Source organism: Caenorhabditis elegans, chromosome X (assembly GCF_000002985.6).
Source record: "Caenorhabditis elegans chromosome X".
Lineage (NCBI taxonomy): Eukaryota > Metazoa > Nematoda > Chromadorea > Rhabditida > Rhabditidae > Caenorhabditis > Caenorhabditis elegans.
In genome coordinates, this window is record NC_003284.9 from 6,669,014 (window position 1) to 6,692,993 (window position 23,980).

Below are 23,980 nucleotides of genomic sequence, written 5' to 3' on the forward strand. Positions count from 1 at the left end.
CCGAGGAGGAAGAGGTTTTCGGGTGGTGGGCGAGGACGAAGGCGGGGCCTTATGTTAAGATGCGCACCGGCAACGGTTGGTTCACCAGCGATTTGCCCTCCGTCGCAGCAGCAGCAAACTGTTGGTCAATGAACCGGGCCGCCCCTTACGGTCAGACGCCAGCAGTTGGAAGTAGCCCCATGAGGCCGTCCTTTGTGTCTAGTTTGATAGTGATGAGAAGGAGAAGGGATGGGACCGCTTGTCAGAGATTTGAATATCAGGAAGAGGAACGTGAAATGTCTCCGACTCATAATCACCTCAGTCCCCCGATGATAATAAAATAGACGATAAAGACTCAACCGATCAAGAAAACAGAACCCCGCAGCGTGATTCATAGACATGATGTTCATACAAATACTATTTGTTCATTAGAACAGTTATTTCAATATCCATATCCAACGCGTCTGCTTGAATCCATGAGTTACAGTTTTCGTGTTTTGTAGCCGGTGAATATACCATACGCGGCACCCCTGACTATCGCGATTTTCAATCAATCGGGTATCCTAACCGGGCGCACTGCGGAGTGATGTCATTTTTAGTAAAATCTTAATTTAAATCTTGGTACTCGAAGAGGAGGATAAGGAGGTATTACATGTATCGATTTTTTCTACGCTAATGACTCCAGGAAAACAAGGAATTGTTGAATCTAAATTGTAGTCGAGTTTGAGTACTTAAATAGGATACAAATACGAACGCGTTTCCACCAAATCAAACTTTAAATTTCAAATGGCGTTCCACAAATAGACATTTCGAATTCGACGACTTGTTTATCATTCCGGGTAGTCAAACTAGTATTCTGTAGAGTTACGTGGTATGCATATTATACAATTTTTCGTGAAAGAACAAAGAATTCTGATACCAATACCAACATGCCACCCAGTAGATTCACTCAAACAGAACGAGCACACGTTTTCTGGTAGGTGGCGCTTGCAAACTCTAACATCTAAGATGGGCATTAAAAGCTGATGAAAGTTTAGATCAATTGGAGATTTGTAAACAAATGAACATTTTAAAATAAGTTCAATCGGTAGTGAAGAGGCGGTATCCTCACATTTCGAAAACCCCTCAATTTTGTCTGAATTTTAAGTCAAGAAAACCAAAAGTACATCGTGAGATTTTATAATCCCGTTTAGTACGATGATTGCAATCAACATGTTGAAATAATTTTCAATAACTGATTAGGAATGATTAACAATTGCAAAAGTACAATAGTTCCAGAATGATTGTGTTTAAAAAAGATGTGTCACATTTAAAATATTTTATATGTTATTATTTTTAACATAAAGCATCTCTTTGTGCACCTATAACAGGAAATTGAAAATAAGTCCTGTTGGATATAGTAAAATATGTACGATTACTTTATTATCCACATGTTAACAACTTTAAAAAAAAGTAATTTAGTTGTTTGACCTTTATTATTCATGAAATATAAAAAAAAACAACTATATATTATCAAAAAAAAGACACTCATATAATGATGAAATTACAACTTTTAAAAAACCCGTTATTAAAAATAAAAAGGTTTTACTTAACAGGATATAATGGCAATTACTCAGTTTTCACCTATCCTAAGTTTGAAAGTCGACCAAAAAAAATTGTTTTCTACAAATTTTATATTTTAATTGAGGTCTAACTATTATTGTAGCATTCCCATTTGCTCGAGATTTTTTAAGTGTTTTTTTAATCCCTACTGGAGCTACTCCACCTTTTAAAAATATTTCTGCATTCATGAAAAGTTTGAAAGTTCTTGAAAAACTGTAAAAATGATGATAATTCGTTCATTTTCATGATTTTACAAGTTTACAGAAAAATAATGTTTTTCATTTTGTAATGGAACTAATTTATCATAAATTTCGGTTGAGATAAATGTGCACATTTAAAAACGATTTTGATAAAGTTCAGTGGTAACCTATTGAGATTCATCTTTGAGTAATACTGTATTGTTTACTTTACTCCCAAAGGTCTTTGCGCAGATGAATAATATGACTAAAATTTTTAATTTTGGTAAAGGGCTAAAAAACCTAATTAAACTCCAATATTGTGAAAAACTTGTTTTAAAATGTACCACAAATGAAGTTTATATTATAAATTACTTACAGTTTGTTCAACTTTCCCAACTGATTCTGATATTTGTTTCGTCATTATGGGATGTATTTTGTAGACATATAAAGAGCGCAAAAATAATTTTTTCAGTAAAATTCTGGTTGCAATGGACGGGCTCATTGTCTCTCTCTCTTGAGCTTTTATAAATGAGCAGTTATTAATGAGAGGGCGTGATATACGTTTTGTCATGTTAGGATGCGCTTCAGTTATCTGTCATTGATATTTCATTCAGACTTGTGACTTTCGATTCTTAAAACTGCTTCAGGTATTCTTTTTTGTTTGACGTAAACTTTGAACACACTGACCTGTTACTTACTTTTCCCACCAATGTGATCACATAAGTCTGCAAATTCTGCAGTATATGCCCTTTGAAAATTCATTGACGTAATTTAAGGTTAATTATAGATGTGTTATGTTTTAAGCTTGAAATATATGCGTGTGTTTATGTCTGTTTTTTCCCTTCTTATTTCGACTGATCAGACATTTCATTTATACAAATTTGAAACAAATGGGAATTCGACACATTTGATGAACATTTTCACGTTTCTGTTAGAACAAGAAAAACATTAAATAAGAAAACATGTACGCATTTCTAAATTTTCCACTTTTACTTTTTCCATTAACTTTCACAAAGTCCGCTAGACGATTATGTTTTGAACAAATTTCCAAAATGCCACTTGCACTATTGATCTACCCGTTCATATCTTGCAAGAATCTCAATGAATACGGACACCCGTACCTGTCGGCGTTTTATCTAACTTTTTCTGGTTGGAAAGGCAATAAACACTTTGAAAAGATGTGAAATCATGAAAAAAGGTAAGACAACTATAGTGACATAATTTTTTGATTTCTATGCAAAACGATATATTTTCAGTTTCAGTTCAATTTTGGAAACATTTTTTATACACACGCACATACAGTACTGATCAAAAAGTATTGCTTTTTAGTTTTTCAAGAATTTTATTAGTTTTCCAAATGTGTAAAATTCAAAAACAATAAATTTTATTGAAAGATGTTATTCAAAAATAAAAATCCAAAAGGGTCTTACAAATTGTCTGCCGCTTAATTTTTTACTACGACTTCTTGGAATATTTAATATATTTAAAAGTATGGACAATATTTTGTGATTAGATTGCTTCTCGATAGAATTTCTACTGTCTGAATTGTAACCATTTGCAAAACAACCAATTTAACGAAAAAAAGGCGATGTTTTGGACAGCATAGTGTAAATTTTATTGAAATAGACTTGGCCAACTAAAAGATACGGAAGTTCCATGTTTAATAAAGTAAATTAAGTTTTAATCATTTGAAAAATGTATATTAGGAAAAAATGTTTTAACATATTACGAACTATTCATAATATCTACAATAACACTATGAGAAACATAATGTCAGACGGAGCAGGCTTTTAAGAACGTTTAATTTTCTAGTTACATTTAAACGTTTTCCTTTACTTATAATTTTAAATGCGCTAAGTATTTTGCAAAATACGGAAACAACATGATCACGAGGCAATTTTGCAGGTTTTCGATCCGTAGATAAACTATTCCGTTTCCAACTTCAAAATGAGGAAAACCAGTCAGAGAACCGCAATCGTGGGCCGGAATCTTGTTGGAAAATTTGCATATAAGTGGGCCATCAAAGGCAGCGATCACACACCATTCTGATTTCCCTCACTTATTTACATTTCTTATCCAGCAAAAAGCTTTGCCGACCGGATCCAGACTGTGTCGGCTGCTCAGCGGGAAGTAACTGGCAACGATAGTATAAAACGACGCCTTAGTTTCATTTCAATTCATTCTTTCTTTACTATCATATTTTTTCGTCATGGATTCTTCCGAAAAACAGTTGTGTGCTGAAACTGAAAGAATAAAAAAGACTGCTTTTTTATCTGTAAGTACATAATTGAACCATGGCAAATAATTCTACTATTTTAATTTTAATTACAGGTCGCAATTTCAACTTTCGTAGTTTTTTGTTCAGTTGTAATGCTTCCTCTTATTTACAACTATGTTCAAACTCTTCAAACACACATGCTCAATGAAATGGATTTCTGTCGAGTAACATTTATCTTTTTCTGATTAAAATTTTCTTACCGTTTTCAGACGAAATCTAGAGACCTGTGGGTGGAGGTCGTTTCTGTTGACGGCGCTTTCGGTAGAGGCAAACGAACGATTAGATCTGGTGACCGCGCTAAACGAGAGTGGAGTTTTGGGCAGTTTTTCGAGAGAAGTCAGAGAGGTTTGCTGGGTATTGATTGTTCTTTTATGCGAATACTTAATTTCAGCAACTGGATCAGGGTCTGGAAGTTCTGGTGGCTACGGTACCTATCCACCGGCCCCTACGGTCCCTCCTACCTACGGAGATTACAAAGTAGCTGCCGTTGAAGAATTTCAGCCGGCTTCATGTACGTTTTGAAATGTTAAATTGTACCCAAAAACTAAAATTTAAGGTTGCACATGCCAACAAGGACCTGTTGGGCCAGCAGGACCACCAGGAGACGATGGGCTTGATGGTATTGATGGAAAGTCGGGAGTCGATGGACCACCCGGAAGAGATGGAATTCTCCTGCCACCCCTTGGCCAAGCTCCGGAACCATGTATTATTTGTCCACCAGGTCAAACTGGTCCCCCAGGGTTCCCAGGACAAAAAGGTCCAAATGGGCCACGAGGAAGCCCTGGACTACAAGGCCAAGACGGAAAGAAGGGAGAACAAGGAATGCCAGGTCCACAAGGTCCGACTGGAAGACCAGGTAGACCGGGACCCAAGGGACCAAAAGGAGAGGATGGAAGAGTTATTATGGTAAATATCTGTCTGCTTTTTGTCTGCTGTTTGCTTGTTCTATGATATTTAGTTTGAATTGATCTATAGAGAACATAATAATATTGATATTATTTGCAGGTTGCTGGACCCGCGGGACCCGCAGGCCCACCAGGACTTCCTGGAACCCCTGGAAAACGAGGAGCGCGTGGTATGGACGGCTTGCCGGGACCACAAGGTGCACCAGGACAACAAGGAGATTCCGGACTATCGGGCCCAGACGGAAAAGAAGGTGCAAGAGGGGAACGTGGACCACAAGGACCTCAAGGGCTCAAGGGATCCTGTGAGCATTGCCCTCTTCCAAGACTTCCTCCAGGATACTAAATATCCCTTTTCTCTTTGTTTGTATATTATGATTTTTTGCAATTCCTCTAATGTTTTAATTTATTTTTGCCCCTTTACATATTGAAACTGACCTGTATGCATCAATAAACCTTCCTGATATCCTGTTAGAAGAAAAATATTTCTTGATAAGTTTATCAAATTTCAATGAAAACAGCGCACAATTCGAATACAACTCGGTAGAGTGACAGTCTATGATCGTAAAATTTGTTGTTGCGTTTTAAACTTACAGATAACGATCATTTTCAGTGCCGTGTTTTTAGTCATATTATTTTTGAAGTTTTGATCGTCGCGTTCGTTATTTTCAACATTTGTGCAAGTGCTCAAAGTGGAGTGCGATCAGTGGGAAAATAACAAAAAATCATTTATATGGTGCCAAAATTAATAAATATCATAATTAAAATTTTCGAAAAGTGTTGGAAATTGTTTTTCTACTAGTTAGTAAGGAGATTTTTTTTTGCACCTTGGGAATGATTTTTAATTTTTTTTCCCACTGGTCATACTTCACTTTTGAAACCATTTTTTTTTTAATTTTATTTCTCCTTTTTTACAGTCAAACATGAATGTGCTCATTGTTGGAAGCGGTGGGAGAGAACATGCATTGGCCTGGAAAATGAAGCAGTCACCAAAAGTAAAAAATGTGATAGTTGCACCTGGAAATGGAGGACACAGTGAAAGAATAGGTTTGTTGTCATTGTTTTTTTTTAATTTTAATTGAAAACTGAAAACATTGAAGATATCAATTCAAACGACCTTGACGCTGTAGCGGACTTCTGTGAAAAACATAATATTCATTGTGTTTTGATTGGTCCTGAGGAACCATTGTCCAACGGTTTGGCTGACCATCTTATAAGAATTCACCCAAACCTTATGGTGTTTGGTCCGTTAAAGGATGGCGCTCAACTTGAGGTGAACAACATTTCAACTCCACGTGTCTTACGTAAAACCCATTCAGACATCAAAGTCATTCTCTAAGCATTTCATGAAAGAGTATGGTCTTCCTACTGCGGATTTTGTGACTGTGTCCATTGAGAATGTCAAGAGCCTCGACTGTGTCTTTGAGAGGTTTCCGGCTGTTCGAATATAGCGGATCAAAGATTTTTTTGTAGATTACCGTGGAAAAATTCTGTTGTCAAGGCAGACGGGCTTGCTGCAGGAAAAGGCGTCATTATTCCAAGAAACAATGCGGAAGCTGTCGAAGCAGCAAGGTCTATTCTTCACGTAGGCTGCTTCAACTAGAAAACACAGAATTCAAACACTTGTGCTTTGTTCAGGGACAATTTGGAAACGCGGGCCGCACTGTCATAATCGAGGAACGTTTGGAAGGATATGAGGTTTCTGCGTTGGCTTTCACAGATGGTATCAGTTTTAAACGAATGCCTCTCGGAAAGGACCACAAACGTTTGTTAGAATCCGATTTGGGACCGAACACAGGTAAAGATCTTGGATCATTAAATTAGAAAGGAGATATTGTTGGTTTAGGAGGAATGGGAGTGGTAGCTCCAGTTTCTGTACCAAAAGAAGTCGATCGTCAAATTGATGAAATATTTGAGAAAACGCTGAAAGGCTTGGCTGATAGAAAAATCAAATATTGTGGTGTCCTGTATGCTGGATTTATGATTGTGGATCAGAAACCACTTTTGTTAGAGTTCAACTGCAGATTTGGGGATCCGGAGACACAAGTGAGTGTGTGAAGTTTTGAGAAATTTCATTTTCATCGTGATTTTTATCGTGAATTTTTTATTTTGAACGGCCAAACTGATTGAACATTTTTCTGTAGTATTCGGTCAAATGTGGCCCAAAGTATAAATGTGGATCGAATTTTGGCGAAACTTTGTCAAAAATTGGTTATAACTTTAGCAAGAGTTAAATAAAACTTTATTAAACTAGAGTCCAGTTTTCCCAAAACTTTGTCCGAAAAATTGCAAACTTTTGAAAAACTGAAAACCCTCATTCACGAAACTTTTTCTTTAATTGTATTTTTTTCTAACGAATCCAATTTTAAGGTTTTGATGAGACTTCTCGAAAGTGACTTGTTTGAAATTATCTCTTCGTGTGTCAATCAAACTCTTAATACATGTGATATCAACTGGTCAACAAAATCTGTTTGCGGAGTTGTGCTCGCATCCGGTAATTATCCGAAATCTGGTGATAAAGGTTCCCCGATCACAGGTACCTTTGAATGATTTCATGTTATAAACCGTTGTTTTTACTTTAGAAATACCTTCTCCTGATAGCACAAATGTTGTTTTCCACGCTGGCACATCTGTGATAAACAGTCAAAGTACTAGTTTTTGTTTTTCATTTTCATAGTCCAAAATAACAAACCTAAAATTGCAGTTGTGACTAACGGAGGGAGAATACTTTGTGTTACATCGTTAGCAGACACATTGCATGATGCAAGGGAGCATGCAAACAAAATTGCACAAAACATTCAGTTTACCGGGAAACAGTTTCGAAAGGATATTGGAAAAACGATGTTTGTCTTTAGTGTTTTTGAAAAACAGTTAAAATAAGGGAAATTTTTTGAAATTGGTTACTCGGTTTTAAAAAAAAGTAATTTAAAAAGCTACCAAGAATTAGAAATTGGTGCAATTTTATAACCACATAAAAAATTTGGATTTAAAAAAAAGGTTTTGCAAAGTGCCAACAACTTGACTAACTTTTTTTCAAAGTACTTCGAACTACTTTCTATACTCGGCCATTTTGTGACTTTTTAACAAAAATTCTTGTTTTCGGAGTTACTCTAAATTATTATTTTTCAACGAATTTTTCTCAAGCATTATAAAGTTAGTCAGATTATGTAACGTTTATCGTGTTTGAGAAGTGCTTTCTTAGAAGAACTAATGATTATAAGTTTTCAATATGACAATTTGTATTAAAATTCAACTACGCTTTACTTTTTTTCAAGTGTTTAAGCCTATCAACTAAACATGTGACCAGCTTAGACATCTTTTGAGAAAAAATTTTCAGAGACATTGGCACACCTTCACTATCTTATGGTTCAAGCGGTGTTAACATTGATGAAGGGAACCAATTTGTGGAAGACATCAAACTTCTTGTGAAGAAAACATTACTACCAGGAGCGGCACAGGTTTCATTTTTACTAATTACAATGTTATAATTCTTTCTTTCAAGATTGGGGGTTTTGGTGCAGTTCTTGATTTGAAAAAAGCTGGATTCAGTAATGATTCTCAACTAGTTGTTGGAATTGATGGTGTTGGAACTAAAATTGAAGTTGCTACCCATTGCAATAATTTCACTGGAGTTGGGTATGATGTCGTTGCAATGTGTGTTAACGATGTGATTTGTCACTGTGCAAAACCCATCGCATTTTTGGATTATTTTGTGTGTGGAAAGTTGGAAAGATCTATGGCCACCCAGGTGTTGACGTCGATTTCCGAAGCATGCGTCGAGGCTGAATGTTCTTTGATTGGTAAGTAACCGTGTCGAGACTGTTTGAACATTTTTCTTTCTTCAGGAGGTGAAACTGCCGAAATGCCCGGCGTCTACAGTACTCACCAATGGGACTTAGCAGGATGCGCGATAGCTGCAAGGGAATCCACTTGGCCGATGCTACCCTTGTCCTCGGAAATTAGAGATGGTGATGTCATCTTAGGATTACCATCTTCGGGCCTGCACTCAAATGGATTTTCGTTGGCGCGAAAAATTTTAACTGTTAATGGAGTCAAGTACAATGATCCTCTTCCTTGGGATTCTAAATCGACTTTTGGAACTGAGCTGTTGAGAGGGACTAAACTTTACGTGAAAAAAGTACTTCCTCTTTTATCGACTGGTCTTGTAAAAGGATGCGCTCACATAACAGGCGGCGGGCTTACTGAAAACGCAATTCGTGTTCTGGATAAAAATTCAAAAGATTCGTTAGTGGTAAGTTAACGTTCAAGAGTAGAGCCATAAAATGCACAATTCTGCGAGTTTTTTTTTAGATTGACTGTGCATCGTGGAAGTTCCGAGAAATCTTCAACTGGATGGCTGCAGCCGGGCCAGTTGACACCAAGGAGATGATTCGAACATTTAACTGGTATGCGAAATTCAGAAACCTGTGTATATAGAAAGCGGAAATCGCCGTTCGGCAATCAAAATGAGATTGGGGAGAAAAAAGTTCTTCACAAACTGGGTTTTATTTAATTTTTTTGAGTTTATTTTATTAAAATTTTTGTAGATAACTAATAGAAAAATTACCGAAATTTCAAAAAAGTGACATTTGCCGTATATGCAGCTTATCAAAAGAAATATCAAAAAAAAAATAATTGCCGCTTAATTCAGGCATAGCCTAAAACTTTGGAAATGATCATTTGAAATATTGAAGTTTTTTTTGTTTCTGTTCGAAATCGGTGAATCGGTGCAATTTGCAAGTCGCTCCAAGCCTTTTTCTCAGAAATAATATAAAAAGTAGTAACAAATACAGAAATACATTAAAAATTGAAACTGAACTTTGAAAAGTTGCTCCACAAATAGCACAAATAGCAACAGTTTTCCATTTTCAGCGGAATTGGCATGGTTTTAATAGTATCCCCAGACAATGTTGAAAAAGTCAAAAAGCAACTTCGCAAGCACGAAGAAGAATTTTACGAGATCGGGCATGTTGAAAACTCGAAAAACGGTGAAGCAATAAAATTTGTGAACGAGGAGAAAATGTTCCAGAGGGAAAAATACACAACACAGCGAAAACGCGTGAGAGTAGCTATTTTGATATCTGGTACAGGGACGAACATGCAAAAATTAATTGAGAGATCAAAAACTCCAGACAGTAATTGTGATGTGAGTTTTTAGATTTGAGACTTTTTTTCAAATGGACATTTTTCTAATGATGCAGGTTGTGCTTGTTGTATCAAACAAGGAAGGCGCTGGAGGCTTGACAATTGCCGCTTCCTATGGTATTCCAACTAAAGTTGTTCCTCACACAGCTGATAGAGTCACAGGAGACACTGAACTTGCTCAAGTATTTTGAAGTTCTTTAATACTCCGTTAAATTTTATTTTAAGGTTTTGAAAGATTTTGGTACAGAGCTGGTTTGCCTCGGTGGTTATATGAGGATATTGAGTCCATGTTTCATTTCACAGTTTCCTTCGAGAATAATCAATATTCATCCATCTCTACTGCCTGCTTTCAAAGGTTTTTTTTTTGAAAAATAAATTTCATAATTGTGATATGCATTTTGAATTTTAGGAGCTCATGCACTACAAGATGCTCTCAATTTTGGAGTCAGAATAGTCGGTTGTACTGCACATTTTGTAGACGTGAGAATACGATTACAATTGTAATCGTAGTATCTAAGTATATCGTTTCAGGAGTTGGTGGACCACGGAGATATTATCGCTCAACGACCTGTGGTGGTTGAGGACACAGACACCATTGAAACAGTTCGGCAGAAGATTCAATTGCAAGAACATGAGATGTTTCCAAATGCAATGATTGCTGTTGCCGCTAAAATTCTAGAGAAATAGATTAGATATGGTTGAGTTTGACCTTAGGTCGTATGACGTTTATTTTGAATAAATATTTATTTGAAAGTTCATAGAAAATGGGGCATTTAAGAGGAAATAGACAATGAAAGAAAATTACTATTTATAATTAATATTGATACTGCTAAAGAAAGCATACAAAAAGGAAAACATAGAAGTGTGATAGGAAATGACTATGGATTATTCGTTGAAATCATAGGTGTGCGGCACAGTTTTCTGGCATAGTGATTGGTTCAAAAACGTTCTCAGAGTCACAATGTGCAAAATGTCGTATGCCGATTGATATAAGACAATTTATTTAATTCTTCCCAAAACTCTTAGTCTAAAATAAAACTATTTCAGAGAATATACATATTTATAAATATTTCTGTACATATTTCCAATTTGAAAAGTCAACAACGAGAAAAGGATATTTTGTAAATTTTCAGAATGTGCCAAAAATATGTGACGTGAATCAGAATCAGAATGCTAGGAAACAAACAAATAATTGAAAAATTTGGGAATGAGTGGGCTAATTACTGCAAACAGATTATCAACAATACAATAAAGGTGCTACTTCGCGGTTGATGGCGGAGTAACCTATAGTCCGAAAGGCCGAGTTTGACTACTTAAAAGTGTCTGAAAAAAATTTGCACATAATTTGGGTACCAATCGCATAAAAACAACTTAAATAACCAAAATTACTACAGAATAGATACCCAAATTATTCATAATACGCAAACAACTGAAAGTAATTTTCCGACGGCTTGAGAAAATTGATGATATTAGCTAATATAAATTGGCTAATGTCCTTCTAATTTTTGAACCGCCATAATATTTTTACAACTTTTAGAAGTCTTATTTTGAAATTCTGTTTTTCGGAACATTGAAAGTATATCAACAGTAAAAGTTTGCTACTCCAGATTTAAATTCAAACATCACGTGTTTTATTATTGCAAGCATGACTTGAAAAACAAAATTGGTTGTTCAACTTTCCATAAATAAACCTGTGTTGTTTTGTGATAGATATATGTTTGGGATAATACGTTGAAGTGTGTGAATTTATATCTTTGTTCATATTTAATCCAGCTAAAATTAATATTTAAAAAAAAACTAAATCAGCTCCTCATACTCACTTCAATGTCGATTTCAACAGACTCCTCGTCGGTGTCTTCAGAATTCACTAAATGATTGAAAAATGCCACTAATCCGATATGAAGCATAAGGTCAATGTTGTCCTTCACTAAACCATCTCTTTCCCCCAACAAATGTAGTTCAATGCATCGATACATTGCCAAAAGCAGAAAATCGGCAAATGTCAATAATCCAATTGGAAGATAATAATTGTTTAACATCGACTGAAAAAACCAGGTGGGGATTCCCGGAAACATGTCAAATGGTTGATTGACTTTTAGTGCAACCCGACTGATGAATGGAATCACTAAATCCTCTGGTTGATTATTTGATAGCGAGGAACTTGATGCATCTCTGTGAAACGAACTTCCATCTCCATTATATTCTGAAACAGTGTTATGATTGAACACTGTCAATTCGCGGCAATAAAGTGGCATGTTTAGAGGGAACACGTAGTGATAATGAGGCATATGATCACATCGAAATGATTTTGGAATCACTGGTTTCGAGGCAAATCGAGCTCTTCTTGACCGGTTTCCATTGCTTTCCAAAACAGAACTCGGCTGAAAGGGATACGGGGAGCCCCATTTCACACGAAAAAATGGTCGAGGTCCAAGCCAGCCGGCATGAGCCTGCCATTCTGGAATCCGATAAGATGGAGGAAACGACTCGATTCCTTCGTTTCCGTTTGGAAAATTGTAGTATCTCAAATCCGGGAACTGTCCCCGTATACTGCGAGTTATCCGTGGAAACTTGTAGCATCCCATAGGATCTTCCTCCAGTGGCCGCGGATATGCAAAATCTCCATGTTCATCTATGGAAAGTTTGTAGACTTTGCAATTAGTTGCACGTGTTTCAGAGGTTATGTTCTGCAGCCATGAATTATGATAATAGACGCGAAGTACATTCGTATCGACATGCGAATGAACCGGTGTTTCGAATAATGTTTGTGACGTGTGCAATATAACAGTCTCATCATCTGAACAATTATCTTACAGAATATATTTAATAATAAACAACTCGCTTGAAATTTCCAGCTTTTTGTTTTCTTCTTCCATTTCGGACAATGACGTTTCTCTTGTAGACGACGCCTCATCCTTGAGAGAATCCAGAACTGCTACATTCGTTTCAAAATTATCAAGTTTTGTCATTTCACGAATTTGTGATAAAACGCCGTTTGCAATACCATGAGTTGGAGAATTTGCTCGGGACTGATTTCCTGAAATTATATTTATGACGTTTTACTTCGAGTTCCTTTTTAAGTGTTTTACACCGGATAAACTGTTTTCATTCGCAGTTCAAAAATTATCAAGTTTGCTTGAAGGTAGAGAATTGAAACTATTTATTCAAGTAAAAGCCTCATTTGCTAACGAAAGTCTGAATGAAAATTCAATTTAGGATCAAAAAGTACTATAGACATGTTTTTTTTTCACTAGTTGGTCATTTATTTCATTTTCTTGTAATGAAAAAAAAAGTGGCCCAAATTATGCAATATCATCTGACAGGACAACGTAAATTAACTAAAAATGCTTAATCAACGATCAATATATTGTAACTCCTCTAAAAACTTTGGAATGGACTTGCATCTTTACTAGTATAGCTAATAGTTTTGCGCTGACATTTTTGTCAGATCAACAATAAATTGAGGAAAACTCAACAAAGTTGTCATATCATAATAAATTATTTTTTCAAACTTTTCGATATTTGGGGGACTTATTCTATTTAAAACATAAAAAATTCGCTTTCAAATTAACTCAGTCAAGTATTAAAATATAGGCAAGGATTCCCAAGACTCGCGGTGAGATAACAAAACTACTTCAACATTTTCCAGCTTACCTTTACTGTTTGAGGCTTCACTGTTATCCATTGCACAAGAAATAGTTTAAATAAATAAAGTCGAATAGCAGATATGTGATGAACCCAAAGAAGACAGATATCTTTGCCAGTTTACAACACCAGCTCCTAAAATCATAACAATACGCAATTTTGTCAGAATTGTGTGCATCGTGCGCCCACAATGCCAATCAAGCCAGGGTTTTCTATGTGACTATTAAAAATAGAAAAAAAAACATAGAAATATTACAAGAAATAATAGGGAGTGAAAATTTACTCTGAAAATTGCTGTATGTTTGAAATTTAAAATAATTTAGACTCGTTTCTTAATACTAGTCTTGTAAGTTCAATTTTTGAAAAACGTCGTTGAAAATGTACTATTGGAAACTTGAAAGTAACATATAATCAAAAAATAACGACAGGTCAGTTCTGACTTCAACGAGAAGCTTTTTTCTTGTTGCTAAGCAATATGTGGTTGAAATCCATAAAAAGACGCATAAAATAAATTGTTCGAAACAATTTGAGCGTGTGTCTTCTTTTGCAGGAACCACAGGTTGGATTTAGCCAGTGTTGCATTATAGGCAGAAAATTTTGAGGTTGTAGAATTTGCGGAAGAGTATGCGCTCAAAAAAAAGAAGCAACATTTTAGGAAGAATGAGAACTCAAAAGTTGAAGCGACGACTTCGTACGTTGTCATGGATTTCTTCTAGAAACAGGAAAATGATAGATGAGAAAACAAGCCAGATTTCAATAATTAGTGATCCTCAGACGTCTGTGCCATAAAACGACACATTGAAATTGAGATTTGCTTAATCATTGGTATATTCCCAAATGCATTACCTAATCACATGTTAATGTGTCAAGCCCGGAGATTCACTTTCAAAAAAAAAAGTAAAGTTGATAGTGCTGTAAAACTGACTGAAAGAATGTTGAAGAAGTGAAAACAACTCGACTTTTGTGGAATTCATTGTGACGTTGTTGGAATTTGAGTTCAGAAAAAATGACATTCCTCGTCATATGTAGTGAGTTCACTATATTCCATGGTGTGAGGCGTTCTGGTTTGAGCTATAAGTTCAAATATTAAGTGGGAGGTGTGATAAAAATAAAACTTTTATTTTCGTGTTATTGTTTCTTGGACTTCTGAATGAAACTTTTGTTATTTGAAAGAAGACGTTTCGAATAGACCCCCACAGTAAAATTTAAATCCAGAGGATCGCTTTGAAGTAGGAAAAATGTGATCTGGAAAATTTTCAGACAGTGTTTTCCAATAAAATGAATGACTATAGCCCTAGAAAAATGTTTAACTTTTGATTTTAGGATGTCTTGTGAGCCTCCTGGGAATAAGTTATTTTCTTCAAGGAGGGTTAATGATAGCAGCAGCTGGAATATAACTAGTTTCGATGTATTATCATTTATAGCATATTCAAGTAACATTTCTCAATTTAATTTTTTAAATAGAAACCTCTCAACCCGATAGGTAATCAAAAATTACCAACATTGTTTATCTGTCGGCTTGTAATGTACCTTAATGAAATAAGTAAGAACCGATGATTTTTTCTTTAAATTACAAGTTTAAAACAACGTCCATTATTTTAGACCCGTATTCTCACACATTAAAATTAAGACCTTAAAATTATCAAAAAGTAAGTGTTTTTATTTCAATGCGAAAAAAAACAAAACAATACCGGACATGAAAAATGAACACTTTATTGTCTAACAATGAAAAAATAACAGATAATATAACCGTACATAATTTTGAATATACTCGTGATGATTCACCTAGCGAATTATTAACTTTTAGCCTATAGATTATGGGAGAGTGGAATTGTAGCAGTTATGTTCTTCCAGCTTTTGAAGGTTTTGTTTGGCAACTATATTTTTCGAATCAAGTGCCAAGACAATTCGATACTGGCTTTCAGCTTCTTTGTGACGACTCATTCGTTGGTAGAGAATACCTTAAAAACATTTACTGCTTTATGATTTAATCCTGGGAAACGTGTACCGAGATTCGCATGAAACAAAACTGAAGTTGGATTCAGATCTATAGCACTTTTTATATGATTTTCTGCAGCCGTGAAATTTGAATGTTTAGCGTGGCAAGATCCGATTTGCATATGAACTCGTGATTCGTTTGGTACACTTGATAAAGCCTGATAGGATAGATCAATTACTTGAGAACATTGACTTAAATGATCCAACACTACGAACAAATTGGTCCAAGATTGAGAGTGGGATGGGTCAATTCTGAAAATTGTCTTGAGTAAATTATTGTAATTTAGAAAAATTACCTTGTCGCATTTTTCCATGCGGACATTGCCATTTCGTCACGATTAGTTCTTTGATACAAAACTCCCAAGTTGAATAGACAATGTGCAGAATTTGGACGTATTAATAGTGAATTTTTCAATGATTTTTCCGCTTCATAATATTTTTTTAAGTTCATTTGAGAAATACCAAGATTCATCCAAGCAACTGCAAAACTGGGCCGTAGCGTGACTGCTCGGGCAAGCAAGCTCTCGGCTGTTTTACTATCTCCAGATTTTTCGAGCAAATTTCCGAGATTGTTTAAAGCTTGTTCATAGGATGGATCTAGTCTGAATTTCACATTGTTTAGGTAATAAAACGTTTTTTAATTTGTTGTTGTAACTTACTTTATAGCATTCCAGTAATTTTTCTCTGCGTCTTTGGTTAGACCATTGTCTCCTAGAACCTTCCCTAGATTGTAATGAATTTTAGCATTTGTAGGACAGACACTGAGTCCTGAACTGTAGAGAGAGAGCTCGGTTTTCCATTCTCCGCTTCTCTAGAAATAATACAACAAAATTGAGGAAACTTAAGATATTTTCCCTACTCGGTATGTTTTTGAAATCAACAACAATATTAATGTAATTGATAGTACATCAGCATTTTTAAAGTGGACTGATAATTTCTTAAAGATTATTGCACATAACAAACAGAATCCAGCGGATGGAAGATATAAAACCCTTTCCGCAATGGAAAAGCCAACTGTGAAAAATATGTTGGAAGCCGGGAGAAACGAGATGATCCCCATCAAAGAGCTGAGAGTAAAAGCCCTGGAAAACAAAATATGTTTTCATTATTTGCATATAATTAATGCAGATATACCTGCATTCATTTTGAAATTTGACTCCAATAATTACTATTGTGAAAATGAGAACAGGTGATAATGCGCGCAAGTCCCACATGGTGGTAATGGAGGAAATGCATCCCATGGAGTAATCGAAGCAGAGATTAACGGGTATTACGAGCAGATATGCATGGTATAGCCAGATGTAGGTGTAATTTATCATCTAAAATATTAACTTCCAATCCAATAAAGTGAAAAAAAAGCTCACTCTATAAAATTTCGAATTCAAAAAAGCGGTTGGGTTATCTAATTTTGTAAACTTTGCTGCTTCAAATCCATTCACCATCATTCTCAGAAAACCGATGGCAACAAGCAAACAGATCATACGTACAAAGTTTGATCTACAACTTCTATGTGCGAGGAAATCAATACAAATAGCGATTGGCTGAAAATTATTTATGTCTTGAATTTTTAATTGAGAACCTCACAATTGTCATTAGTCCTTGTTCTTTAGACAGGGTCGATAGGATAACAAGTAACACAAATTTACAATTGATCTCACGATTTTTCACATGTAATATTAAAGCAGCTAACGAGAAAATTGTCATCAAAAGCTCAGCTCGTCCTGTTATATTTGCAACCTGTAAGTTTAAGATTTATTTTTAAAAATTTTTGCTTGATTCCTAACTGCTTCTGTGTGCACTGGATGTACAGCAAACAATATTGATGCTGAGAATGCAATGTTGAAGAAATCAAAAATATGCTCCAATTGTTTTCCAAGTTTGTAAAACACCAGCGTAGCGACGGTATGGCAAATAATGTTAACAACATGATATCCCAAAGTAGATGTCTCATGAAGCTTATAGTTGAGCCTGAAATGTTTTCCACTATTAACATTTATCTCCGCGTATTTCATTTAAGGATTGCATGTCTCTCATTCTGTCAAACATTTATGAGTTAATGTTTCCCGAAGGAAGTTGTTTAGTAATTTAGGGGATGAGTAATTTCATGAGACAACCCCCCACTTTGCTGTTGGCAGATGGCCCCCCGACGTTCTGAACATAATACGAAAATATGCATGAATCGAAGAGACGCAGACTTGTAACCCCTAACGCGCAGTTTTCAGCTCATAATCTGCTTGTGCTCGAGTACAGGATGAGTCCCTTGAGACGAACGTGTGAGGTCGACAACTAAGAACAGAGCGGATGAACTCATGTTTCATATCTCGGGCCTTGTTTGCATAATTTTCAGTTTGTCAGTGTACGACAATCCGAGAAAGAACAAGACGTGGGAAATATGTGTATCCAGGTCTAAGAAAATAATATAATTGTTTGCCTAAAGAATTTTGAATTATTTTTGAAATTTTAGTAAATGAACAACACATCATGTTACACATAAGCCTACTTTTACCTACTACAACACCGATTATTTACAATAATCAAGAACTATAACTACATGTACTTATACATTCTTTATTTCAATTTGAACTGATAATTTAAGCACAAAAAGAATTTTCACCCCTCTTTGACTTGAAATTTAAAAAAAAAACTTAAATTTTTTTTAAACGTTATGTTTTGACATTTAATCACTAGCACCATAGAAATAAAATTCAATCATTTCAACACTGGCCGGTCCCCACATACCCTTTCCCAAATTGGAATACACACGTTGACTGAAAGTCTTAGGCACCACAAGTATTAATCTGTGTCACATCGCATCTATCGTCAAAATATAATGTGCAATATAGCACTTTGCGCGCGCGCCCATCAATCTCTTCACATTCATTTCTCACTCAAACATGCGGTAAATTTATAGTACGCGAACATGAAGCGCGCATGAGAGATGGTCATAAATTTTGGCACACCTGACAAACATCTGCTCCTCTCCGTCTACCCCCTTACTTTTCGCGCATCGTCATTTTTCATTTGAGAATGACACCAAGTGGGTCTAGTCAGAGCCCCTTTGTCAGTTTTGATTTTGCACTACATGGGCTGTGTGGAAATATAAATAAAATGTTAGGCGGCAAATTTTAATTTAGAATTTAGCACCCCACGTCTTGTCAACAAACGCGCACGTCTCGGATATGTGTTTTAATATCATCCCGAGGATGGTGTTTGCAGGAAGCGCACTTCTATTTCTCAATTCCCATTGAGGCAATGTGAGTAATTGGTATCGTAATCCGAAATGTGCATCCTTATCCTTTTATTAGTCTAAGAAGTGGAAACGAGATCTGAGCACTTGAAAGTGGTGTAAAATGAAATAAAATGTGTTGTTCACTATGACAACCGACAAAGATGATTTTTTGGCACTCACTATGAGATTAAACACATAAGTTGAGAAACTATTATACTTTTCAGCTTTTTTATTTGCGAAAAATCTACGATACGCGGATAACAGCGGGAATAAAATTTTTGGGACTCAGATTCAATTCCAGCAAAATTTGTATACAAGACTTTTGTTGTTATGTGATCTCTGGTTCTAGGAACTTGATCTTTCCCTAGCAATGTTTTGCTAATAGATAAATGCAAAAGCTTTTAGGAACTGGGAAATAAGAAATCTTAACTTTTCCGTTGTCTTTATCGAGACCAGATTTGCATTTTATGAGTTTCTCCGAGTCGGCGGCACTATACACAATTTGATGGAATGAAACAAAAGAGCGCCGACTCGATAGATAATCCAAGTGAAACACGACGAAACAAGACCTTCGTTTCAATGTTGTTGTTGTACTAAAAGCACGCCTCATTGATCTTACGACGCACCTAACTTGGAGGCACTAATGTGCCGGAATTTTCAAAATTGAACATAAATTTTTGACGAAATCCAGAGAATTTAGATTAGCAGAGTTGCGAAAAGTATAATTTTTGAGATTGTTAAGTACATATAAGGTTAACGTTAAAGTTAAAGGTACCAAAGAGACTGCGTTTTCAGACCAGAAATGACCGAATTTCGTAATGACAGGGCCTAGAAAACTATTTTTTAAAAGTTATGACTTCTGAAGCGTCATAATTTTTTTTTAAACCAAAATAGAAAACTCAGATTTCGGTACTTCGCCTTTAAACTTTTTCTACTTTGATCAACAATAAAATTTTTTTGTTTTCTTTGATAAAGCTTGAAAAATTAGTAGCATATCACTTTTCTATGAAACTCTTTGAGGCTCAAAGAAAAAATTATTTGACATATAATATGTATGTCACTAGTCACACATTTTGCGCTGTTGAGCATTTCTTCCCAATTGATTCAAAGTTTATCTTCTGCACCCATCAATCTCCATGTATCTCCGGGCTATCCCAAAATCTCAATTCTTCCAAGTAACTCGAAAAATCTGGCGGTTAGATGAAATGTCACGATTAGAGTGAGTGGCGCTTGAAAAATTGCGGAAAGCTTCGGTGTGAAGCATCAATCTGGCGAGTCTCTTCATTTCTTTTTAATCCCATCTGCACACTTCTTTAGATGTGTTCACGAGCCATTAGCACAGGAAACGATATCCGCCAACACCCCCCCCCCCCAGCCATCCTCCGATCATATTTCATCCATCCTTCCCATCTTCCCCGATTTGGTTACGTAATGCTTCTTCGCATGTGTCTTCTTATACTAAACCATAACCCAAAACAGGAAAAGGGATGAATGGGTGACCACAACATCCATAACCGCTAGAGATAATAAATATTTGATGGAGAATAAATGCGATGTAACATATGAGAAATTCAAAAAAAAAAGAGCAGTCGTGTTCTTCAATGACCCTTCTCAATCCCTATAATCTTATATCCTCAAAACTGAATAGAGTGGCAGGTGTACCCTTACAAAACAAGCGTATTGCGCAATGCCAAACTGTCACGACTGCTTTCACACCTAGTACATCATGTATTCAATTAAAATTACTCACCAGAATGTGAAGGTTGTCACAGGTCGATAGCTTTTGTGGCTGTTAGATGAACTGATAGAACGTCCCCAGAAATCACGAGAGAATATCTAAAATTTTTGTCAATGTTTTAAAAATATTTGAAATATATTACCTGCAACAATGGATCTTTTCCATTTACAATCGGATTATTTACGATAGATTCTGCGTCATCAAATACAAAGTCTCCGCCTAGACAAGACAAGTAGGGTATTATTGATAAACTAATCAATATTAGCAAATTTCGAATTCCCTGTGATCTTCCTTTTTCTTTTGGACTCCTGTCACCAGGATCACAGGATCCAGACACTTTGTGATGTAGGTGTTTTTTCATGGTCAATAGAGCATTCCTGAAACACAATAGTTGTTCTCAAAAATACATATTTGAGAAAATAAAAAAATGAAGTAGTCATTGAAAATAAAAAATGGCAAACGAAGATGCATGTTTCGATTTTCAAGTGTGAGAAGATGGGCGAAATGAAGCACAAATGGGGCGGGGCCTAGTGACAGAGGGGTTCGGCAGGAGAAGGACGGACGCAACGAGAAAAAGGGTTGGACACCAGCGGTTATGTATATGTTCATGAATATTCAAGAATAATCTCAGTCATTGGTGCCTCTTGTCTTCTTTCATTGAAAAGAAAACCAAATCCTGTGTAATTTATGCATTGCAAAAATGAAAAAGGGGATACCGTCAAAATGAGTGTGACACTTGAGTGTTAAGCAAGAAAACGCATTCTACAAGAGGATTAGATAGAAGAATCTTCTAAAAACATGAATAACTAAGTAGAAAGTTCAGAAATTGGAAAAGAATTAAAAAAATATATTTTGAATTTGGAGTAGAGCCAATGGGTACACTGTTGAAAACCACCTATATGGTGCCAACATGGCCAAATGTCAGAGTAAAAGTTTTCCACATTTTTTGACAAAAATTTTATTGAGTAAAAAAGTGGCAGTTACTAGGTTTCATCTGTTTTTTGAAATGAATATAGCAAATCAAATATTTTTTCTGCTCATTAGAATAAGGAATATTATCAAAAATATCAAACATCCGATCTATAGAAGTTACATGATCGTTGCACCAATCTTTAACCTACTACCCTACTACTACCTACCCGGGCACGCACTTTACCTTTAACTTCACAAATTCTTCCTATTGGCTAGCAAACAAATAGAAAATTGGCATTTATTAGACTTCGAACAAGGTCAGAAAAAGAAAAGCGCCGTTTTTTTTCGAGTAAAACCTCTTACAATCCAAATGAACAGATGATAATTACTTGTTGTGTGGCTTTGAAAGTGCAATCCGCGAGAGCACGCTTCCCGATATCTGCTCTTCTTTGTATTACTCGGAGGTCACCTTCTTGATGAAGTGGTTATGAATAGTGTGAGCACTCATCCTTTCATCAAAACAAAATTAAATCAAATCCTCTTTTCTACAACTCTTTTCAAGCTGGAATGTGATTTTGCGGCTCGAGAATAGGACAAGCAGAAAGCGAAAGTGCCAAAAGCGGGCAGAATACAGAATGAAAACTAACTGGTTGATCGTGGTCGGGAGGATCATAGTCGGGCAAAGGAAACATTGATGAGGATCAAAAGTGACAGATGATATGACGAGTCAAGCAGGCAACGCACATGCTTCCGGTGTCGACATACTACAAGCACACTCAATTCGGAAGTAGAGAAACTACTCAGCATCCGGGCGTGGACCCCCGCCAAACAACGACCATCTCAATGAAATTGCGTATTTGATTGTTAGGGCTCTTTGAGGGTCGCATGCTCATGGTTTTGTTTCCTGGCAGCTATTTATTTAGATTTTAAAAAATGAGATTTCGCTTTGGCACAAAATAAGACGAATCTGCTTAATGAAATTCTAGGAATTCTTTGATGAATCATCAAGTGCTGGCGTCTAAATGAAGTTTTACAAGAAACTTGAATAAAAACAAGTTTTACTTGCTCATTTTCTCATAGCATGTTTCTCATTTTCTTAAAAACAAAGAAGTAATTTCAAAGTAAGTAGCAAAAGTTAAACAAATTTGAAAAAGGAGGAACCTCATAAAGTGTAGGGACCACCCGGTTCAGCCCCACGAATGCCCAGGAGACGAAACAAAAGAGTCGACAAATTGGACAAGCAATCGACGGAGACTTAATGCAGTTAGCATACGGCCCTGAAGGAAGAGTGGGGAGCATCTTCTGGATTGACAACCAGGAATAAACAATCTGTGAGCATCTTGAACGGATGTTCACATCTCAGACTTATTAAAAATCCGAAGAATGGTTGTGGCCAAGAGAAAACTCAACAGAATTATAGTTTGATTCCAACGGAAAAATGTAAATGTACCATGTAGTTAAAGTTTTAAAACATTAATGTTCCAAGTTCATCTATATTTTATTGGGAAATCTAAAAACCGAAAAAATTGACTGTTGGCATTTTTCAGGAAAAAAAGGCAAACTGATTAAAAATGCTTCATCTAAAACTAATCTTGCAGACCCTATTTGTTTTGCACGTGTTGCAAAATTCTCCGCAAAAATGGAAACAATCGAAAGTTTTTTTTCCAGATTTTTTTTCAATTTTACTTTCAGTCGCAGTAGGGAAAATATGATACACATTGAAAATGGTAAAGAGGTAATTTCTAAAAAAAAAATAATAAAAACACTAGCGTCAAAATAATGTAGGTTTCTATGAGCGAGCACGATAATATTAACGCCTAGTGTCCCGCGGGAGACCTTGAAGAAAAACGGTCTGTGGTTGTCCAGCAACGATTTCAAATGTGCCAACTAACCGTTTCTTTTGTCCGCATTAAAAGAACGCATGCGCGAAGGAACAATTCATTCCGTCAATGACAAGTGGTAAAAGAATGAATAAGGAACGATTTATGAAATGGGATGTGTTGGGTTAGAATGGAATAGGAAGGTAAAGAAGTTTAATCGAAAACTGTCGTTACCCAGGTGAAAAGTATAATGCTTTGAAAAATGGTTATACTGGTTTTTTCATTTATAAAGAAAAGCCTATACTTTGTTTTCTGTAAACATTAATGAAAAAAGAGCATTTTTCACAAATTAGTTAAATTTCTAAAAACGTTACAAGTATGTATAACCACGCATCTGTTTCAAACTGAACAGAAAACTAAAACATCGGCGGCGCAGACAAAAAATAAGCAGTCGTGTGTCAATTAGTATTATTTATAAAGATAAATGTGTAATTTTTGGAGCTTATACAGTTTTCAAAGCAGGAAACTTAAATTTTAAGTTACTGATTCACAT

The 23,980-nt window shown here is 35.7% G+C and overlaps 4 protein-coding genes and 11 non-coding genes across 16 annotated transcripts; 8 read left to right on the forward strand and 7 right to left on the reverse strand.

Annotated features, from left to right (window-relative positions):
* The first annotated feature begins 9 nt into the window (after positions 1–9).
* Positions 10–146, forward strand: F38B6.18. Its single transcript, NR_071333.1, has one exon. It is a non-coding gene; the product is annotated as an Unclassified non-coding RNA F38B6.18 (non-coding RNA).
* A 3,659-nt stretch (positions 147–3,805) lies between these two features.
* col-172 lies at positions 3,806–5,410 on the forward strand. Of its 2 annotated transcripts, NM_001029464.4 has the most exons (6): positions 3,806–4,035; positions 4,092–4,202; positions 4,248–4,383; positions 4,430–4,549; positions 4,595–4,944; positions 5,044–5,410. In NM_001029464.4, the coding sequence occupies exons 1-6, from the start codon at positions 3,970–3,972 to the stop codon at positions 5,284–5,286; spliced, it is 1,026 nt and encodes a 341-aa protein (NP_001024635.1). In that variant the 5' UTR covers positions 3,806–3,969; the 3' UTR covers positions 5,287–5,410. The 2 variants fall into 2 exon arrangements, with proteins under 2 accessions (NP_001024635.1, NP_001379836.1); NM_001392792.1 differs by having other exon boundaries at positions 3,953–4,035; positions 4,430–4,944; positions 5,044–5,406.
* A 445-nt stretch (positions 5,411–5,855) lies between these two features.
* F38B6.4 (Phosphoribosylglycinamide formyltransferase) lies at positions 5,856–10,835 on the forward strand. Its single transcript, NM_076721.7, has 18 exons — positions 5,856–5,987; positions 6,041–6,213; positions 6,260–6,369; positions 6,414–6,525; positions 6,579–6,738; positions 6,787–6,986; positions 7,311–7,476; positions 7,523–7,588; positions 7,645–7,783; positions 8,278–8,398; positions 8,443–8,740; positions 8,786–9,192; positions 9,252–9,346; positions 9,813–10,086; positions 10,142–10,267; positions 10,311–10,440; positions 10,495–10,565; positions 10,617–10,835. The coding sequence occupies exons 1-18, from the start codon at positions 5,864–5,866 to the stop codon at positions 10,770–10,772; spliced, it is 2,928 nt and encodes a 975-aa protein (NP_509122.2). The 5' UTR covers positions 5,856–5,863; the 3' UTR covers positions 10,773–10,835.
* Positions 10,836–11,887: 1,052 nt separating this feature from the next.
* F38B6.8 (PMD domain-containing protein) lies at positions 11,888–13,770 on the reverse strand (the record flags this gene model as incomplete). The annotated part of the gene is made up of 3 exons (NM_001038457.1): positions 11,888–12,882; positions 12,928–13,122; positions 13,740–13,770. 3 exons carry the CDS (start codon positions 13,768–13,770, stop codon positions 11,888–11,890), a joined length of 1,221 nt encoding a protein of 406 aa, NP_001033546.1.
* A 1,660-nt stretch (positions 13,771–15,430) lies between these two features.
* On the reverse strand, positions 15,431–21,072 carry F38B6.6 (Protein O-mannosyl-transferase F38B6.6). The gene is made up of 11 exons (NM_076722.8): positions 20,838–21,072; positions 20,708–20,793; positions 17,513–17,696; positions 17,313–17,465; positions 17,093–17,269; positions 16,863–17,047; positions 16,588–16,810; positions 16,388–16,539; positions 16,025–16,330; positions 15,739–15,980; positions 15,431–15,691 (listed from the first exon to the last, which is right to left on the reverse strand). Exons 1-11 carry the CDS (start codon positions 21,054–21,056, stop codon positions 15,546–15,548), a joined length of 2,073 nt encoding a protein of 690 aa, NP_509123.2. The 5' UTR covers positions 21,057–21,072; the 3' UTR covers positions 15,431–15,545.
* Positions 18,199–18,422, reverse strand: F38B6.14. The gene has a single exon (NR_071334.1). It is a non-coding gene; the product is annotated as an Unclassified non-coding RNA F38B6.14 (non-coding RNA).
* Positions 18,631–18,848, reverse strand: F38B6.23. The gene has a single exon (NR_071335.1). It is a non-coding gene; the product is annotated as an Unclassified non-coding RNA F38B6.23 (non-coding RNA).
* On the reverse strand, positions 19,444–19,580 carry F38B6.24. The gene has a single exon (NR_071336.1). It is a non-coding gene; the product is annotated as an Unclassified non-coding RNA F38B6.24 (non-coding RNA).
* On the forward strand, positions 19,551–19,765 carry F38B6.20. The gene has a single exon (NR_071337.1). It is a non-coding gene; the product is annotated as an Unclassified non-coding RNA F38B6.20 (non-coding RNA).
* On the reverse strand, positions 20,244–20,443 carry F38B6.13. The gene has a single exon (NR_071338.1). It is a non-coding gene; the product is annotated as an Unclassified non-coding RNA F38B6.13 (non-coding RNA).
* Positions 21,073–22,183: 1,111 nt separating the features above from the next.
* Positions 22,184–22,331, forward strand: F38B6.16. Its single transcript, NR_071339.1, has one exon. It is a non-coding gene; the product is annotated as an Unclassified non-coding RNA F38B6.16 (non-coding RNA).
* Positions 22,332–22,402: 71 nt separating this feature from the next.
* F38B6.11 lies at positions 22,403–22,536 on the forward strand. Its single transcript, NR_071340.1, has one exon. It is a non-coding gene; the product is annotated as an Unclassified non-coding RNA F38B6.11 (non-coding RNA).
* A 251-nt stretch (positions 22,537–22,787) lies between these two features.
* F38B6.12 lies at positions 22,788–22,967 on the forward strand. The gene has a single exon (NR_071341.1). It is a non-coding gene; the product is annotated as an Unclassified non-coding RNA F38B6.12 (non-coding RNA).
* On the reverse strand, positions 22,825–22,939 carry F38B6.22. The gene has a single exon (NR_071342.1). It is a non-coding gene; the product is annotated as an Unclassified non-coding RNA F38B6.22 (non-coding RNA).
* A 582-nt stretch (positions 22,968–23,549) lies between the features above and the next one.
* Positions 23,550–23,699, forward strand: F38B6.9. The gene has a single exon (NR_071343.1). It is a non-coding gene; the product is annotated as an Unclassified non-coding RNA F38B6.9 (non-coding RNA).
* The last annotated feature ends 281 nt before the right edge of the window (positions 23,700–23,980 follow it).

Excerpts from the sequence above, each read along its gene's own strand:
- col-172 (NM_001029464.4), top strand. The coding sequence starts at position 3,970 with ATGGATTCTTCCGAAAAACAGTTGTGTGCTGAAACTGAAAGAATAAAA. Across the intron at positions 4,036-4,091 it reads AAAAGACTGCTTTTTTATCT|GTCGCAATTTCAACTTTCGT; the intron begins GTAAGTACATAA and ends TTTTAATTACAG. Across the intron at positions 4,550-4,594 it reads AGAATTTCAGCCGGCTTCAT|GTTGCACATGCCAACAAGGA; the intron begins GTACGTTTTGAA and ends CTAAAATTTAAG.
- F38B6.4 (NM_076721.7), top strand. The coding sequence starts at position 5,864 with ATGAATGTGCTCATTGTTGGAAGCGGTGGGAGAGAACATGCATTGGCC. Across the intron at positions 7,589-7,644 it reads ATCTGTGATAAACAGTCAAA|TTGTGACTAACGGAGGGAGA; the intron begins GTACTAGTTTTT and ends CTAAAATTGCAG. Across the intron at positions 8,741-8,785 it reads GGCTGAATGTTCTTTGATTG|GAGGTGAAACTGCCGAAATG; the intron begins GTAAGTAACCGT and ends TTCTTTCTTCAG.
- F38B6.6 (NM_076722.8), bottom strand. The coding sequence starts at position 21,056 with ATGAAAAAACACCTACATCACAAAGTGTCTGGATCCTGTGATCCTGGT. Across the intron at positions 16,540-16,587 it reads TGATTTCAAAAACATACCGA|AGAAGCGGAGAATGGAAAAC; the intron begins GTAGGGAAAATA and ends TATTATTTCTAG. Across the intron at positions 15,692-15,738 it reads TTTGTTTCATGCGAATCTCG|GTATTCTCTACCAACGAATG; the intron begins GTACACGTTTCC and ends AATGTTTTTAAG.